Here is a 17185-nt window from a genome sequence, read left to right on the forward strand (position 1 = left end):
TGGCCTCCCAAAGTGCTGGGATTACAGGCTTGAGCCACCATGCCCGGCCAAGGGTATTTTGTTTCTTAACTAAAACAAACTCAAGATACCTTTTCACTTCTCACAGCATCTCACTGAGCACAGTAAAAAAGAAAAATATCAACTATATGATTGTTATAGTCAAAAACACGCTTTAACTAAAAAATATAATATTCTCAATTTGAGGGAATGGTAAATGATTTCATAATACTCTTAAATGACTAATTAACACATTGTGGAAAGTATTTCAGCAATGCTTAAGGTATCTTCAACTCTAACTTCTAACTGTGGAACTGTTTTAGCTTCATGAAGCTGCTGTAACTACATTTAGTTAATTCACTATGTCACAGAATGTTTATTATCCACATTTACAGTCCATTCTGATCTCTAATATAACATGAACTCTTGCAGGATCCCTGGTCTCATAATTGGTGAACACTATTCCTCAAAAACACTCCTGACATCTAGGGTACAGGAAGGAGAGGAAAGACTGACTTCCCAGGAGGTGGATTTGATTTCAGTGTTTCTCTCTAAAAACAGAAAAAGGCATTGTGTAAGCTCATGTTCATTGGTTCATGTAGAAATTAACCAATATCCTAAGCATAATAGTATCTCCATTTTGGAAAACTTTAGCCTAGAAAGAAGAGAAGATTATGGAGAATATGTTACCCTTCTTAAAGTATTCTGAAGAAGTTTGTGAAGAGTACTTTCTTGTTTCAAGTTGATCCAGAAGGCAAAGTATGACTATACGGGTATAAATCATGAGCTGGAATCTTTTGATTTGACCAAAAAACCATGAAATAAAGTACCTTTTGTAACAGTAAACTGCTTTGAGTTATCTCACGGTGAGGTCCTCCAAATGATTCACACCCAGTCCTCAAAATCATACCAACTCCACTTGAACTCACAGAATGTATGATTCTATGAACTTCTTCCCATAGGAAAAACACAAGGAACTTTGAATTCAGTTTTCGGAGGAAAAAAATTTAATATATTTTATCTTATTATACATTTTTTCTAAATTACAAAGTCAATAGCTGCAAATATATTCTGCTACAAAGCTTTCTGTAAGAAATATCTCTATAAGAAAATACATCTCATTAACATTTCCTGTAAATAAATTACTTCAAATAATAATTTTTGAAAGTGTGAACATAAGAAAAATAATGCAGATACCAAATTGTAAATATAATAATTGTTATATAGGAAATGTTTGAAATGTTCCATTTTCATTTTGCCAAGCTTATAGCAACCTGTTTACACAAACTTTGGTTCTTGGATAAACTAGTTTATAATTTTTGTTTTTGCAGACCTGTGCAGAAAATGTAAATCTGAAGCATCTTAGTAAATGTTTGTGGGAAACTGAAATTTTTAATAGATATACAGGATCAAATTCAATATCTACTGGGAGAACTTAAATTTGAGACTGCAGATGGGATTTAAGTTAAAGAAAACTAAAAAGTGAATGTGGTCTACAAAAGTTTAAAGTCACAACTATAAGATAACCTTTTATTCTTTTGTGTTCTAGACAAAATATTTAGCACTGGGTTAAGTGAAAAAAAAAGTAGTAAAGTGGTTTCAAAGAATTTAGAAACTGTGGTCTCTATAGATTAGCGATATGCAGATTTTATGAGTTATCCTACTTAACATTTTTTAACTGCAATGGCTGCAGAAAACAGAAACTATACCTTTGGCAATAAAGCTGATGCTGCAGAGAAAGGTTTGGGAAGAAAATCAGATGATGCCATGGGTCAGTCAGAAGCTTATAGAGGGCAATGGAACCTCACTACACTATCTACTTCAGGAGTTCATTTTGTGAAACCTCCTGAAATTGAGATTATTTGAGCACTATAAAATAAATAATTTGAGAATAGCAAAGACAGACAAATGATGTCACACTAAATTCATTTGTGTAGTAAATATTATGATAGCAAATCCCATGCAGATCTTCATTTAGACTGTGCAACCCCTGGTTTCAAAGATGAACAGTCAGTTTGTGCTTCAGACATACAATCTATGTGTTGGCAAAACCTGAACAAATGAAACGTTTTCCCAATTTTCTTGCTTACGCCAGTGCAGTACAGATCCAACTCAAGTCTCTATTACCACAGAGTATGTAAGAATAAATGTATTTACCAGTCTAATTGTATCAAAACATAGGTTGTGGCAAACCTTCAAGAAATAATAATCTCTCTGTTAGTTTGTTTCCCACATATATTGGACATCTTTAAATTTTTTTGCAATCTGCCAAAATTCTGCTCTGTGCAAGTATTTTACTAGTCACATTTAATGGATGTTGTTTGGAAAATAAAATGCATTCAGAGTAGGAATTACATAGGATAAAGAGAGATACACTGTCATCCCATAGAGTCTAAAGGAACTGTTTTTGTCTTATATCAGGTCTTATTAATTACAGGTGAAACTAAAATTTTCAAAAAAATGTTTTGTTTCTGTTTGGTTTTTATTTGTCTTCCTAAAGGCCTTCATAAAAAACTGGTCATTATTTGCAATTACTTGGAAATACTGACTTATTTTTTTCTAGTCTACCAAGGCCCTCGATGGAGCAACAGAAGTAGTGTTACAAATTAAAAGGGAATTTTCTGTTGAAAATTAACTATTCTCCATGTTTTCATTTCTCATTTAGCAATTTTATTTTTAGAACCTATTGTATAACAAGGCATTCTAGGAGTATTTTGTTAAACTCTAGCTTTCAGTAGAAATCTGGCATGTAGGTTATTTGGATAAGCACTTAGCAATCTGAAGGAAACCTCTCCTCCAAAACAACCTAAACTCTTGGGAAGTCACAGGGTACTTGCCAGTAATTTCCACCATGTGCTTTTTCTTTTAATAATAGCATTTTCACAAATGTGTACATTATTTACATAGACAAGTTGCATAATGGAAACAGTGGCTGCACTGTGTTTGTCACCCATTCCAATCTATTCAGTTCACGTTTTCTTTCTCTTTTTCTGTGATGAATATTCTTATCAGGTTTCTTATTTTAGCCATTCTTCTGCATCCCAAACCTTATTTTCCACCATGCTATAATGCATTAAATACACAAATTCACAGTCTGCAATTGATGACGTTCCTCAATGGTTATCAAATTTTCTGACACACATGGAGTCTGGCTTTAGAAGAGTAGGTGGCATCTTTCCATACTTTGCAAGACAGGCCCTTCGCACAGTCACACCGCTGGAAAATTTCCAGCCCATGAGAGCCCTTCTTGCGCTGTTTGGTACAGACTTCCCCTTGATGGAGCACTGGTTTGCAGATTTTGGTCCAGAAGTGACGAGCACAGCAAAACCCTTCAGTGCAGTCCGATGATCGTAGGCAGGGGTCTCCTTCATGTCCTGCGGAGATGATAACCAAAAGATATTACCCTGAAACTTCAGAAAACATTTCTATTTTGCAATCAGAAGCACATAAAATATTTTTACTTATACTATGGTCCATGATGTTACCATTTATAATGAAAAGTCTTGGTAGATATTTATTGGCTCTGCCTCTAATCACATGATCCATTATTGTCTGCTTCCATTATTTGCCACCTGAATAACAAGTTTAATGACTAGCTAGAATTAAAGAACCTTCCTTGTAATTTTTTCTAGAATCAATGGAATTAATTATCTATATTTTTCTTCTACTTAAACAACAACAACAACAACTACAGATATCCCTACCTTTTATATGTGACATCTTAGTGTGTGGTCTTCCTAGATTCTGCCATCCCAAGTCATGGTTTGAGTAATGACCATGGTTTCGATCTCTGTGCCGAGTGCCATCCAGAGCCGGGATGTGAGGGGTTAAGATGCTTTCAGTAACCGGGATACAGATTCCTAGAGACAATCATATAAGCATTTAGATTAATTCAATTCTATGAAATGTGATACTTATCCACATACTCTCTTGATGTGAAGTATGAAGCCATTTATCTATCTATCTATCTGTCTGTATGTATGTCTATCCATTCATCCACCTATTCATCCATCTGTTCATTTACTTATTTATTGAGACTGAGCATACTTTAGGGCCAAAGTATGCTCAGTCTCAATAAATAAGTAAATGAATGGATGGATGTACTTCTCTGATATGAATTTTGTCTCTCTCAAGAGCCAGAGACCTTGGAGCAAACTAGTAATAAAAGCATAATTAATTTCACAAAGTTAATGTGAATATATGTGAAGAATCAATGTTAGCTATTAGTATTTTAAAATAATCTGACCAGACATACATCCTCTGGATCCAGATTCCTTTATTAATTAACAACATAATCCTAGTTTACACTGTAAACTTCCCCAATGGTGTGAGGTCGTCTTCCCTTCATTTCCTGTGCAAGCAGTAGGTCTACACCCAGAGGTCAGGAATAGGCATGGGAATATGAGCCTGATTAAGTTGTTGCTTTGTATGATTAAGTATATATTTCTAATTACCTTCTGCAATTATTTAATGTTTTTGCCACATCTTGTCTGTGATCCATTTCATCATTATTGCTGAAGTGCCTGCCTATAAATTCATCGATATTGGATAAAGCCAGTTTGGGGAATAGAATCTTGTGTCTCTTTGGAGGAATCAATCACTCCACTACCATAAGACAGAGCTGCAGAACATCTTGTGTAAACAAAGGTTCAGAACTGGAATCGATATTTACCACTGCATTACTAAATCGTATCAAGCTTCTTTGTTTCTTTTGCACGCATTCACTTATGTGTTTACTGGAATAAACGTGTTACTCACTCTGTGTGTGTGTGTGTGTGTGTGTCTATAATACTTCAACATGGCAATACCTTAGAGCAGTATAGGTCATGAAATATAGAAGGTAGTCAGAGTCCTGGAAAACTAAGATTTTAGTAATCCAAGTAAACTTGTGCTATCTAAACCAATTCTACCAGAATTCCTATATTTCAGGAGTTTGAGTGAGGAGAAGTTAGCCTGACTTGTGAGACAGTCTTGCTACAATGGAGAGGAAGAGGCCCATGAACACTTAGCGAGGTCTTTTACCATTATTGCAGCGGGTACCGGGGCAGCACATGCCATCTCGGTGGCAGCGCTTCTTTTTTCTCCGACACACCATGCAGGCCGATGATCCTTGGTGGGGACTGTGGCAATACCTCCCAACTTCACACTCCTTATCGCTGCTGCAGGGGTAGGGCTGTCATCAAGTGGAAGAACAACGAAGGCAAAGGATTAGATCCTGTTTCGCTTATGAAACATGACTGCAGCAAATCACGATAGAAAACAAATCGCATATGCCTCACCTAGAAGGAACTATATTAATGTTCTGAACATAGATTCTGAGTAGTGACACTTAATTGAGGACCTTATAAATATTGACTGTTGATGACAAAGATAAAGCGAACGCTATTTGTTTATTTTCACTGACACAACACAAGTTAGAATTTAGAGTTTTATCGATTTGTGAAAACCTTATGAGTGACTTTGGGGTCTCAAGGGCAGTTGTAATTATTGCACTGATGCTACTGTAAGGTACAAATGAGAGTCTTCTAAGTCACTCCATTTTTTCATCTCTTAAAGAATGATGAGAGAAGTGTTAACTAAAACAACAAAAGGCTATGCTAGAAGCCAAAATGTATCTCCTGACCAATTATGAAACAAGTATTTTAAAAGTGAATCCTTACACTTCCCGCCTATAAAAGCAAGGAGGAGAAACATTTCCAAAACAGTTTGAGATGGTGAAGTATTTGGGACAAAGATACTAAGGAGCAGGATCCTCATTCCAAACATCGTAATAAGCAGTTGAGTTCCCAGCAGCCAGAGTAGATGCTAAGCTCCAGTTATATCATCATGTTCCCAGAAAGCACAAAAACAGGCTCCTTATAGACCTGAAATAGCCCCACAGGCTACTACACCTTCAGTTGTAAAGGACCTCTGTTCATACATTTCTCTGCCTAGTGGTATGTCCGGAAGGCTACTTCAGCAGAGCCATGCATTATCTTAAAAAATACATATAAAGTACAGAAGGTGGTCAGAGTCCAGAAAAATGAACATTTCAGAGGATATATCTACATATATTCCCATTTATGTACTTCTTGTCTCTTGGAAGTATTTGGAACATTAAAAATGTCTCTGTGTTCAGAGACTGGGAGTTGAGAAACTAAAATGTCATAACCCACATCAAACTTACTCACAGTTTGAGGCAGGGAGACTCATTTGTAAAGCTTTTTTTCTTTTTTGAAGTTGATTTTTTTTTTTTTTCAGTTTCAGAGTAGTGGATGATTTTTTAAATTGAAAATACAAAAAAAATATGTATTTGTTTTTTAGGAAGTATAAATGATTGGAACATAACTATGGGATAAAATGCTTATGGCTCTCAAATACTTAGTGTGATTTGAGCGTTAGGTTTGATGGGGTAGCTTGATCTGCATTGCTCATTTCTTTTTTCCTTTTCTTTCTTTCACTCTTCCCTTTCTTCCAGTGTCTTCTCTTCCTGCTCATCTCCTGTGTATATGTCTACATATTCAGCCCTCACATGTTTTTCATTTAGATCGAATCTAACGTTAGAAAAAAAAAAAGTGAAGTTTGTGTGTGAGTCTGACAGATAAAAATGTATTTTAGCATCATTACAACTTTTTGTTTACCCTTAAAAGAATTATATAGAAACACCACCAACTCCAAATTGAAAGTGATTTTGAAGGACCGCATAGTGGCAATGTTTGATGCATACGTTATAATTGGAGCCACATAATGCTATAAAATCAATTTCCATTTTATTGTCCCACTCCGTAACTCCACCATTAGGCTTAGGAAAATCTTAATGAGATTAAATTCAGACTATTAAGCCATTTTCAAGAATCCAAGACTGATGAAAACAAATGTCACTTCCTGCCTTACCACACTTGCCCCCAAGCATTTTACCCCCTTCATATTCAAACCCGTTAATTTTAATAACTACAATTCACATGTTTCTGATTCATTTACATTTATTTCATCAAATTGTTTTGCAAGAAACATTTGATGTCCTACAAGTTTTTTTCCTTCCTCAAAAATAGGACATGCTCTTTCAACGGAAATAAACATGTGCCACATAAAACACCATGTGCTGTTTACAACTCAAACAACAAATCCTCAAGCAATTCTGAGTATAGAATCATTCTGGATTCCATCTCCCCAAAATAGTCCACATGATACACTATTTTATTTATTAGCTGTTATTTGACAGTTTTTTTCTTTTCTGATTGTTTGGCAAAAGTAGCAGTTTATGCAAAAAAATTGTGAATGGCATCACCATTTTTCCCTTCTCAGTTGACAGGAACTGGAAAATATTAAAATAACAAATATTTAATGCAAATGATATTAGAAAAAGTGGGAGGTACAGTAGCCTTTTATTTGAATGGGATTACAATAAAATTACTGTTACTCAATTTTTGAAAGAGGGAACCTCACTTTGTCAAAAATAGAAAGTATATTACAGGATATAGAATTTTATTATGCTCTAATATATCTTTTAATTAACTTGAAGTAAAAAATGACACAGGCAGAGAAAGTATGCCAAAAAATGCTTAACTATACAAGGTAATATATATCGGGAACTTGTACTTGGAATGGAATCTCAGAACATAAATACTAGGAGGCCTTCTTTGGAAATTTTAAAAATAATTTTTTTAATAATTGAAAAGTAGTTATATTACACAGCTTCTACTATGCTTATGTAACTCCTGAATCCAATAAACCATCTTTATATATGAATAAAATAAGAAGAGATGAAATGAATTGATTAAAGCAGGGTCTAGGGAAAGAGGTGATATTTGGGGGCATGCCTTGCCTTCTGAAATCAATGTCCCTTAACCCAGATTTATTCAACCACAAAACTTTACTTGTGATAACTTCTAGCAAGAAAACATAAAACATGAAAACATATAGATCTAACCCATTAATAACAATCCTCATGTTTTACTAAGCATAATGCATTATATTTTAATAAAGAGTCTTAAACAAGGCATTGGCTATTGAAGTATGAGTGTTCTGCAGTTGTCAGTTGCCATTGGTCTTTTTTCTTTTTCTTTTTTTTTTTTTTTTTTTTTTGAGATGGAGTTTCACTCTTGTTACCCAGGCTGGAGTGCAATGGCGTGATCTCGGCTCACCGCAACCTCTGCCTCCTGGGTTCAAGCAATTCTCCTGCCTCAGCCTCCTGAGTAGCTGGGATTACAGGCACACGCCACCATGCCCAGCTAATTTTTGTATTTTTAGTAGAGACGGGGTTTCACCATGTTGACCAGGATGGTCTCGATCTCTTGACCTCATGATCCACCCGCCTCGGACTCCCAAAGTGCTGGGATTATAGGCATGAGCCACCGCGCCCGGCTGGTCTTTTTTCTACATTAGCCCTTTCAAAGCTTCTAGAAATGATATTGCTGATAAGAGAGAGAGAGAGAGAGAGAGAGAGAGAGAGAGAGTGTTATGGAGGACCCTGAAGAAGTGATGACTGTGGCAATGAAAGGACTGCTAGAGGGAATTATGTACATTAATAAAAGTGCCATTCAGAAAATCTCACATGGATAATTTTTATTTTCCATTTACTTTGGCCTCCAAAGGCTGTTGCCTAGTCTCATTTGATGGTGGTTTTGTGACAAGCAAAAAAATTGGGTTTGAATACCTTAGTCTAAGTTTCCATTTAATGGAATCAATAATATGCTTACCTGGTACTTACTTTAAAGGTGAATTAAAGGGCTGATTTTTATTTTACTTGCTATGGCAGTTAATAGTGGATTTTTATGGCTCTTTATTTACTTGGACTTTAGGTAAACTAGATAACTTTTCCTTATGTCTGAGGAACAATGATTGTGTGAAAGACTGGAAATCAAGTGAAAGAATTAGGGACTCTAGTATACCTATCACATGCTAAAATGCCCCGCAAATGAATCATAAATTCAGCTTTTGAGCATCCAGAAATACTTAGCTTCATTCAGAATCATTCATTACTCATCAGTTACAATTAGTAGATTAATTAATTCAAGACACCTAATAATAGCAGATGATTGGTATAAATTCAGAATACATGGGAACTGTCAGTGATCTGGCCAAAAATCAAAGATATTTTCTGCAACCCCCTTTGTAGGCTAAAAATAGATTGGTTTCCACAAATAGCAGTGTTACTTATTACAACAACCATGACATGAACTAAGAGAAAAATAAACACATTGGACATATTTTGAAAATAAAAATTTTCAGAAATTGGTATTTTGTTTTAGCATAAATTATTTATTATTATTATTATTTTGAGATTGAGTCTCACTCTGTCACCTAGGCTGTAGTGCAATGGCGTGATCTTGGCTCACTGCAACCTCTACCTCCCAGGTTCAAGTGATTCTCCAGCCTCAGCTTCCTAAGTAGCTGACATTACAGGCATGCGCCACCATGCCTGGCTTATTTTTTATTTTAAGTAGAGACAGGGTTTCACCATGTTGGCCAGGCTGGTCTCAAACTCCTGACCTCAGGTGATCCACCCGCCTTGGTCTCCCAAAGTACTGGGATTACAGGCTTGAGCCACTGTGCTCAGCCAGCATAAAAGATTATTTAAAGTCTGTTTCCTTTATGCTAATTTGGAATCATTGCCCAAAATTTTAGCAGTAAAGTGAAGAGACTTTATGTAACTGCTAGAAATAAGTAATGTGTGCTCAGTGGCAGAGAACTTAGGGATTTTGAGTTCTTCCCTGGCTTTCAGGCCCCCAGTATCATAACGAAGAGCAAGTAATAGTGAAAATTTAATGCACACATTGAAAAGGTGATTGAGTAGATACCTACGTGCTGAAGTTAGAGATTAGAAAAATATACTCAGCCACATCTCTTTCTAGAAGCCTCTGAATACCAACAGCCTGTTCTGCTGCAGCTGTTGGAAAACAGAATCCTTGCAGAAGACACTGACAAAGCTGTAAACAGTATTTTCTCATTCTATTTCTTGGGCATAGTTTTGTGTTCATTTAAACTCAATGTAAATCAGAGTTATGAGCAATAGCCCGTCAGGAAAATAATGATAATTAAATAATGTTCTAATGAACAAAAGTAAAATAAAATTTAGTCACTCAGTCTTATTTGAACTAATTGAGTCTGTCTTCCTCCAAAGTCTTCGCAAAACTGCAGGAGTAAAAGGCTCATTAACTCAAGACTTATATTTAGGTTGAATTAATTTTCACTTGCCCATTCCTTTGAACATGCAACTACAACAATGAAGTAATCAGATCCCTAAGAACAGTGGAAGGAGAAAAAAGGGTAGAGGTATCTTGGCAGCACCGATCATTGAATAAACCTTTGACTACAACTAAAATCTTAGTTTAACTCCTAAGTTTTCAACATAGTAACATTGTCTTTATTCAACGATGAGGGGAAGGAAAGAAGAGAGCAACATCACAGTGTTCATGTGGGACAGCCACCCATCCGGATTCTTGCAAGACCGCTACTTTTGTTGTTGTTTTAATCGGGACAATCCTTTGTCCCCACAAGCACTGTTTGTAAGAATCTCGGAAGTTCCCTTGAGCCAGAAAAACAGCATCAGCTAGGCAGGCAGAAGAAAGCCTGCAGGGGATGACCTAGATGTGGGAATAAAAAACATTTGAGGCTAGTGGATAGATGGAGGTAGCAGCAGAGCTGGAGATGAGAATATACTCGAGGTCTCTGAGAAGCACAGCAGAAGACTGGGAATTACATTTGGGAAACACGATCAGACTGGCTTGCCCAAGTCCTTAGAGAAAAGATTAATTTTCCTCATCTTGATATTCTACATGATAGATCTATATTTCCACCAACAGGCAAGGTACACTACCCTTCACGTGGTCATTTCAAAATCAAACACTAAAATGCAACAGCAGGAGGGGCAGGGACTTACATGTCAATCTTGCTGTGTGCTGTAGTATACTGTCTGCCAAAGGCTGTGCAATCTCATGTTTCCCTTTGTCTCCTGTTACCTCTAGGGGATAGGGGTGTACTAGATGCATTTTTGAGGATTTCTGAACATCAGGTCAGGGGGATTGAGCTATATTAAATTTAAGGGGAAAAGTTCAAATATTACATGATGTCCTGCATGTGTAGTTAAAGGTTCATTAAGGCAGCTGCTTGTGTATTCATTCAGTATTCAATCAATATTTATTCAGCATTGATTTATTGAACATCAACTATGATCCAGAAACTACTAGTTCAATGAGGTGCACATGCTTTGTGTTACTCCTAAAATAATTTTGAAAATATATATCCTTCCGTAAATTTAACACTTAAAAATTTTTGGCATATGTTTATTAATATGAAATACAATGTTAAACACTTTCTAAGATAAAATTTGGAGTGATTTGACCTGATTTCATAAAATAACTTTTGGCTATTATATTCATCAAAGCATATTGATCCTGTAGTTAATCACAACATATTTATTCATGGGCATTTTCTCTTGAAAAAAATAGATAATCTGAAAAACCTTCAGTTAGATTATAAAATATACAAGTCATCACAACTATTTTTAATGTTCTGCATACAGAATGTCCAGCTGGGGCCAGGTTTCACTTCAAAAAAATTAGCTATAAGACAAAGAAAGAAAGTACCTTTGTGAGTTTATGATGCCCTGATCAGTCATTAAACATGGCTTTGTTTCAATCAAAATTCCAGATTTTACTTATTTGTCATCTAAAAAGGTTTTTATACCTTTGGCTAATGCCCTATATTGAGATTTGGAATGCATGAAGGTTTTGCCTTTTTTCCCCCACATATAATGGCCAAAATATTAATATAAACCTAACTATATCCCTTGAGAATTTTAAGAAAAAATTTGGAAGTTTAGGATCTGGACATTTATTTTATTAAAACAACTCATGCTCTGCACCCCATAAGAATATTTCAGTACCTTTTACACATATTCATTTTACGACTAGGATAATTTAAAAATTAGGTTTTGATATAAAAGTTCAGAGGTGAAAGACTATCTCCTAAAACTATATGAATTATAAATTAGGAATGATGGATTTCTTCCAGTGGTCCATTAGCCTCTCCAATATATTCAGAAAGCATCATTTAAATCCAAAGAAACAGTAACTCTATGAAATAAAGGCACCGTCCTCTTTAACTTCGGTTGCTCCTCCCTGATCTCTGTATGTCATTAAGCAGAAAGGAAATTCTAGGGAATGCTCAACTTTGAACATAGACCACATTCTCAACTGTAAAATGTACAATACAGTTATTGATCATGGGTGAATGGAGCAAGCTAAACTTTTCCATATGGTCTTAGCACCTGGAGAAATCTCAACTATGAGGTTTACCTGGCTCTTGATTGTTTTTGTTTTCGATCCATCCCCACTCATTTAAAATGTATAGGACAAAACACTTCTCCATGCTCAAAAACGCAGCATCTCAGATTTTACGGCAGTGGTTGGGAGTAATATATAATTAGATGGTCCTCTATAATTTGTAATTGGGTAAGTATAATTGTCCTAACCAAAGGAGAGGAAGAAACTGCACAATCTTAAGGGCTCTTCCAAATCTGGGATTGATCATTTATAGTATAACATTTTCATTGTTGCCTTACAAATTTGCCTGATCTCATGACCTAATTTTACTTCAGAAAAGTAATATGGTAGGGCAAATTTGAAGTTATACTGCAATTCAATGTATGCTTCTTTAAATCAAACAAAATTGATTGGTTGTGTGACCATTAGCTAAATTACTGAGTCTCAATTTCTTCTATGATAAAATGGATACAATTTCTGAATTCAGCAGTTTCCCTACTTACTTAATCATAAAAATTCCATGAGGTTTCCTTAAGAGTTACTGCCTCACAGACTCTTCTACTAGATTTTCTATTTCTGTAAGACAGGATGGGGTCCAGGAATCTGTACTTTTAACAAATACTGTCCTGGTGATTATACAAAAAGGTAAGATAGGGAAACACAGCTAGATAGAACGGTTGCAAGATTAATGATACCTCTGCTTATATATCATACAGACAATGCCTGGTCTATATAAAATGCAACTCAATATTATCTCCAGACAGACATGGGTCTAAGTAAAGGACTGGTTCCCTGGAAACAACATGAGTCTAAGTAAGAAGCTCACTGACAACAACAACAATTTGCAAGAAAGTTCGTCTTCACTCCTAGTGCTTAGCCACTGTGCTTAGGGGTGGGCTTGAGAATTTCTGAAACTGTATGAAAAAGTAAGATAACGCATAACAAACACACCAGGGCACTTTGGGAGGAATGCTGTGTGGACTCAGAGCTGTCAACACACCCATTACAGCTGGATTGTTTCATATCCTCATGTGGTGTACACCTGCGTCTTGTTGGCAATGCACAAACTTTGCATTCTCCTTGTATTTTGTATCCTGTAGATCTTGACAAAACACTCTTTTTCCTCATATCAAGCATGATAAATAGATGATGTGTGTTTTTATTATAGGCTTTTTTTTTTTTTTTTTTTTTTTGAGACGGAGTTTCGTTCTTGTTACCCAGGCTGGAGTGCAATGGCGCGATATCGGCTCACCGCAACCTCTGCCTCCTGGGCTCAGGCAATTCTCCTGCCTCAGCCTCCTGAGTAGCTGGGATTACAGGCACGCGCCACCATGCCCAGCTAATTTTTTGTATTTTTAGTAGAGACGGGGTTTCACCATGTTGACCAGGTTGGTCTCGATCTCTCGACCTTGTGATCCACCCGCCTCGGCCTCCCAAAGTGCTGAGATTACAGGCTTGAGCCACCGCGCCCGGCTATTATAGGCTTTTCTTTGTATAACATCACCTTTCTGTTTTCCAATGAAAATGACATCTAAAATTCAAAAGTTGACATTCAGGTACATATGAAAACATAGTTTCAAATTGCTGTTTAGAAAAGACTATTTTTTATGATTATAGAATAGGTTAAAATTGGTATTTCTTTAACCAAAATGTAAACAATTGTGAGTTTTAAATGTTATATAAGTTTAAGTAATTTTTAACTTATCATGGGTTTAGAAATGAGGACATAAGATTCCTATGAATAACTGTGTGTGTATACACAAATATATATACATTTGTATATACACTGATACACACACACATACACACACACATACACACACACACACACACATACAAAGTTAGCTCAAGTTATCTCAGGAAATATACCCTGAAAGTGTGTAACAGGGTTTACCCATGGGAAGGTAGACAGGATTGAGAATAGAGAAAAGGAGAAAAATAGTTTATATATAAACTCTTTTAAACACTTTGTAATCTACACTAGATGCATATATTACCTATTAAAATTAATGCAGTTTAAAAAAGAACTAATACTACAATATTAAAGTGAAATTTTTTTTACTTCTTGCTAGTTTATGCTTTATGGTTTCATACTAGGAGAGCTTGAAAAATTTTATTTTCCTAGAGGCAGGGCTTCTTGCAAGAGATATCAAGCACCCAGGCTGAACTTTATTAAAAATTGTCTGTTTCCTTTCAGAAATGTCACCTTAATAGCAGAATTAGACTACCAATGTAACATTCAAATACACACACACACACACACACACACACACACACACACACACACACACACACAATGCATTGTTCTAATAATTCTTTAATTGAGCAAATGTTTATTGCCATGGCCAATTTTATTTATTACAGAACTTTCCAACTGTAACACTTTACAAATCTTGTTTAATTCTCTATCATTTCCTCTAGAAATTAGGTCAGACCAACAGTCAAATTCTACTCTGCTTTTGAAGAAAAGCTGAGGGAAGCAGATAAAATTTAAAACATTGTTCTTTTGTTGTTGGGAAGATAGAAAAAAAGCACAGCAAAATATATCCTCAATATTCATTCTGCAGTGAAATTACTTCTAATTTCTGTTCAAAAAGAGAAACCTTAACTGCCACACAAACTTTGCTTAAAAATTAGAAAATGTCCCCATTTGAATTTAGAACCTATAAACGAGAAGGCAGGGAGCATGTTATCCCTCAGGTGTGCTGGCATAGAGAGGCACTCACTTGAGAAAAAGCTAGCCCCAAATGATTACCTAGAGAGTTGGAACAAGAGGTTTACTCAATAGTGATCACAAAGTTTAAATAGACTGATCAACCTTTAGAGTAAAAAAGCATAACAAGGAGATGATTTATAACTCCACAGAACTCTACCTAACTGATCTTTTTCTCTCTTTGCCATTCGAAGAAAATAAACAGTAAGTCTGTGAAGAGTTCTGAATTACGATCATCATGTCTCCCTGAGATATAGATGCAAATTATATTTGCACAAGATGAGGGACATTAACTCCTGAGCTTTGAACAAGCCAGCTTGTCTGTTAGTAAGAGAAAGAAATGGAAATTATCTTATATCATCAGTTCCTTTACCATCAATATTCCTTCCCAATTTACAGCCTGATTCCTTATCTAGGTATCTCAGGCCTACACTTACTTACATAGGTTAAGATATGTATTCCATGGCTGTGCTATATTCTCATTTATTTGGCATGTTCAGTTGACAAGGCAGATCCCACATAGCAGTTTATGCAGCAAAGCACCTAAGTACACTATATTGTCCATCTAATCATTACTGGTTTCCAAAACTTAGGACTAACTCTGTTTGAGAGAGTTTGGTCAGTGTCAGAGTTTCAGCATAATGATAGAGTTAAAGCATCCTGCAAGAAGAGTTGCTTTTCTTCCTGACAGATAAAATTTTACAACAGCCAAAGCTACTCATTTATTTCAGACATTTTCCAGATGATTTAATTAAAAAGTCTCAGCATGAAGGGAATTTTTATTTTAAATTTCTAAATAATAGCAATGATATGACCACATGTTATATATTAAAATAAAATACTTTTGTAAAAAATAATCAGTATACCAATACATACATAGACTTGCCTCTCACAAGCCTCCTACCATAAACTTATTTAAGTTTTTATTTTGTGGAAGAAGGAAAGGTCAGCTCACAAGGGCAAAGGAGATTTATGTCTAGTGAACAACATGGTATAGAGAAAGACTCTATCAAAATATTATGTTTGAATGCTTTGCTAGAGGATTTGAAAGGGAGGAAATTATAAGTGAGATGATGGATGCTTTGGTTTGTGTGACCCTAGTGTTCAAATCTCAGCCTCAGAAATGTGGTACATCTTGTGATGACATATGCCACGTGTTAGTAATCCCCAAAAGAACATACTGAAGATGTTGGTCCCCCCACACCACCCACATGCCAGTACATCTACTTTGGTGTGGTGACCAGTACATTCTCAGTAGTGCAAGAGAGGGAAGATTTGTTACCAGATAAAAAAATGACGGTGGCTCAAGCCTGTAATCCCAGCACTTTGGGAGGCCGAGGCGGGTGGATCACGAGGTCAAGAGATCGGGACCATCCTGGTCAACATGGTGAAACCCCGTCTCTACTAAAAATACAAAAATTAGCTGGGCATGGTGGCGCGTGCCTGTAATCCCAGCTACTCAGGAGGCTGAGGCAGGAGAATTGCTTGAACCCAGGAGGCGGAGGTTGTGGTGAGCCGAGATCGTGCCATTGCACTCCAGCCTGGGTAACAAGAGCGAAACTCTGTCTCAAAAAAAAAAAAAAAAAATGAAATGCTATTTCCAGGTTTAAGTCACTTTCCCTCTCTCCCACTGGTTCTAGTCTGCTTAAAGAGTATACTCCTCTGTATTGCTGCTACTTCCTTTGTTAGCTCTTGTTTATCATCCAGGATCCCCAGATACACTAGACTCTTTTTAATACCTCTATGTCTTGCCTCCCATTCCAGTACCCTTTGAAGCAGATACGGCGCTTCAAAAAGTGAGCTGGGGGAAGGAGAGTGGAAAAGAAAGGAAAGCTCAGATAAGAAATTCCCCCCAGATATTAAGATACCTAACACACAATTTGAGTGCTGTTTTGGGTAATAAGTCTAGAAAAACAAAACAAATAAAATTCACTAACCAACTGGCTAATAGAGATTTTATATAACTTTGCTGGGGTCCATCTCTAATCTTACTCTTGTTTAAATTTTTTTTTCCTCACATTGAACAGTGAAGTGTATCTGGAACTACATTTAGTATGCTGTATGAACTCTGGCCTGGTGTGTGTTTGTTTTAACCAAAGAAGGAATCTATGTTACAAATACGATTACCCAGAAACATGTTTGTTCTAATATGCTGTATAAACCCTGAATTCCCTGCCTCCCTTTACAGCTCTTACACAGTATTATACACTCCAGCTGCACAGGCTACCTG

The 17185-nt window shown here is 36.1% G+C and overlaps 1 protein-coding gene across 1 annotated transcript in view; it reads right to left on the minus strand.

The window, feature by feature from the left end:
- Positions 1-973: 973 nt before the first annotated feature.
- DKK2 (dickkopf WNT signaling pathway inhibitor 2) overlaps positions 974-17185 on the minus strand; it is a 105590-nt gene continuing 89378 nt past the window's right edge. The window contains exons 2-4 of the mRNA XM_003929476.3: positions 5020-5170; positions 3702-3857; positions 974-3371 (exon numbers count right to left, since the gene is read on the minus strand). Of these exons, the coding sequence (XP_003929525.1) occupies positions 3121-3371; positions 3702-3857; positions 5020-5170 (558 nt within the window). The 3' untranslated portion in view covers positions 974-3120. The remainder of the gene's footprint in view (positions 3372-3701; positions 3858-5019; positions 5171-17185) is intronic.

Source organism: Saimiri boliviensis, chromosome 3 (genome assembly GCF_048565385.1).
Source record: "Saimiri boliviensis isolate mSaiBol1 chromosome 3, mSaiBol1.pri, whole genome shotgun sequence".
Classification (NCBI taxonomy): domain Eukaryota; kingdom Metazoa; phylum Chordata; class Mammalia; order Primates; family Cebidae; genus Saimiri; species Saimiri boliviensis.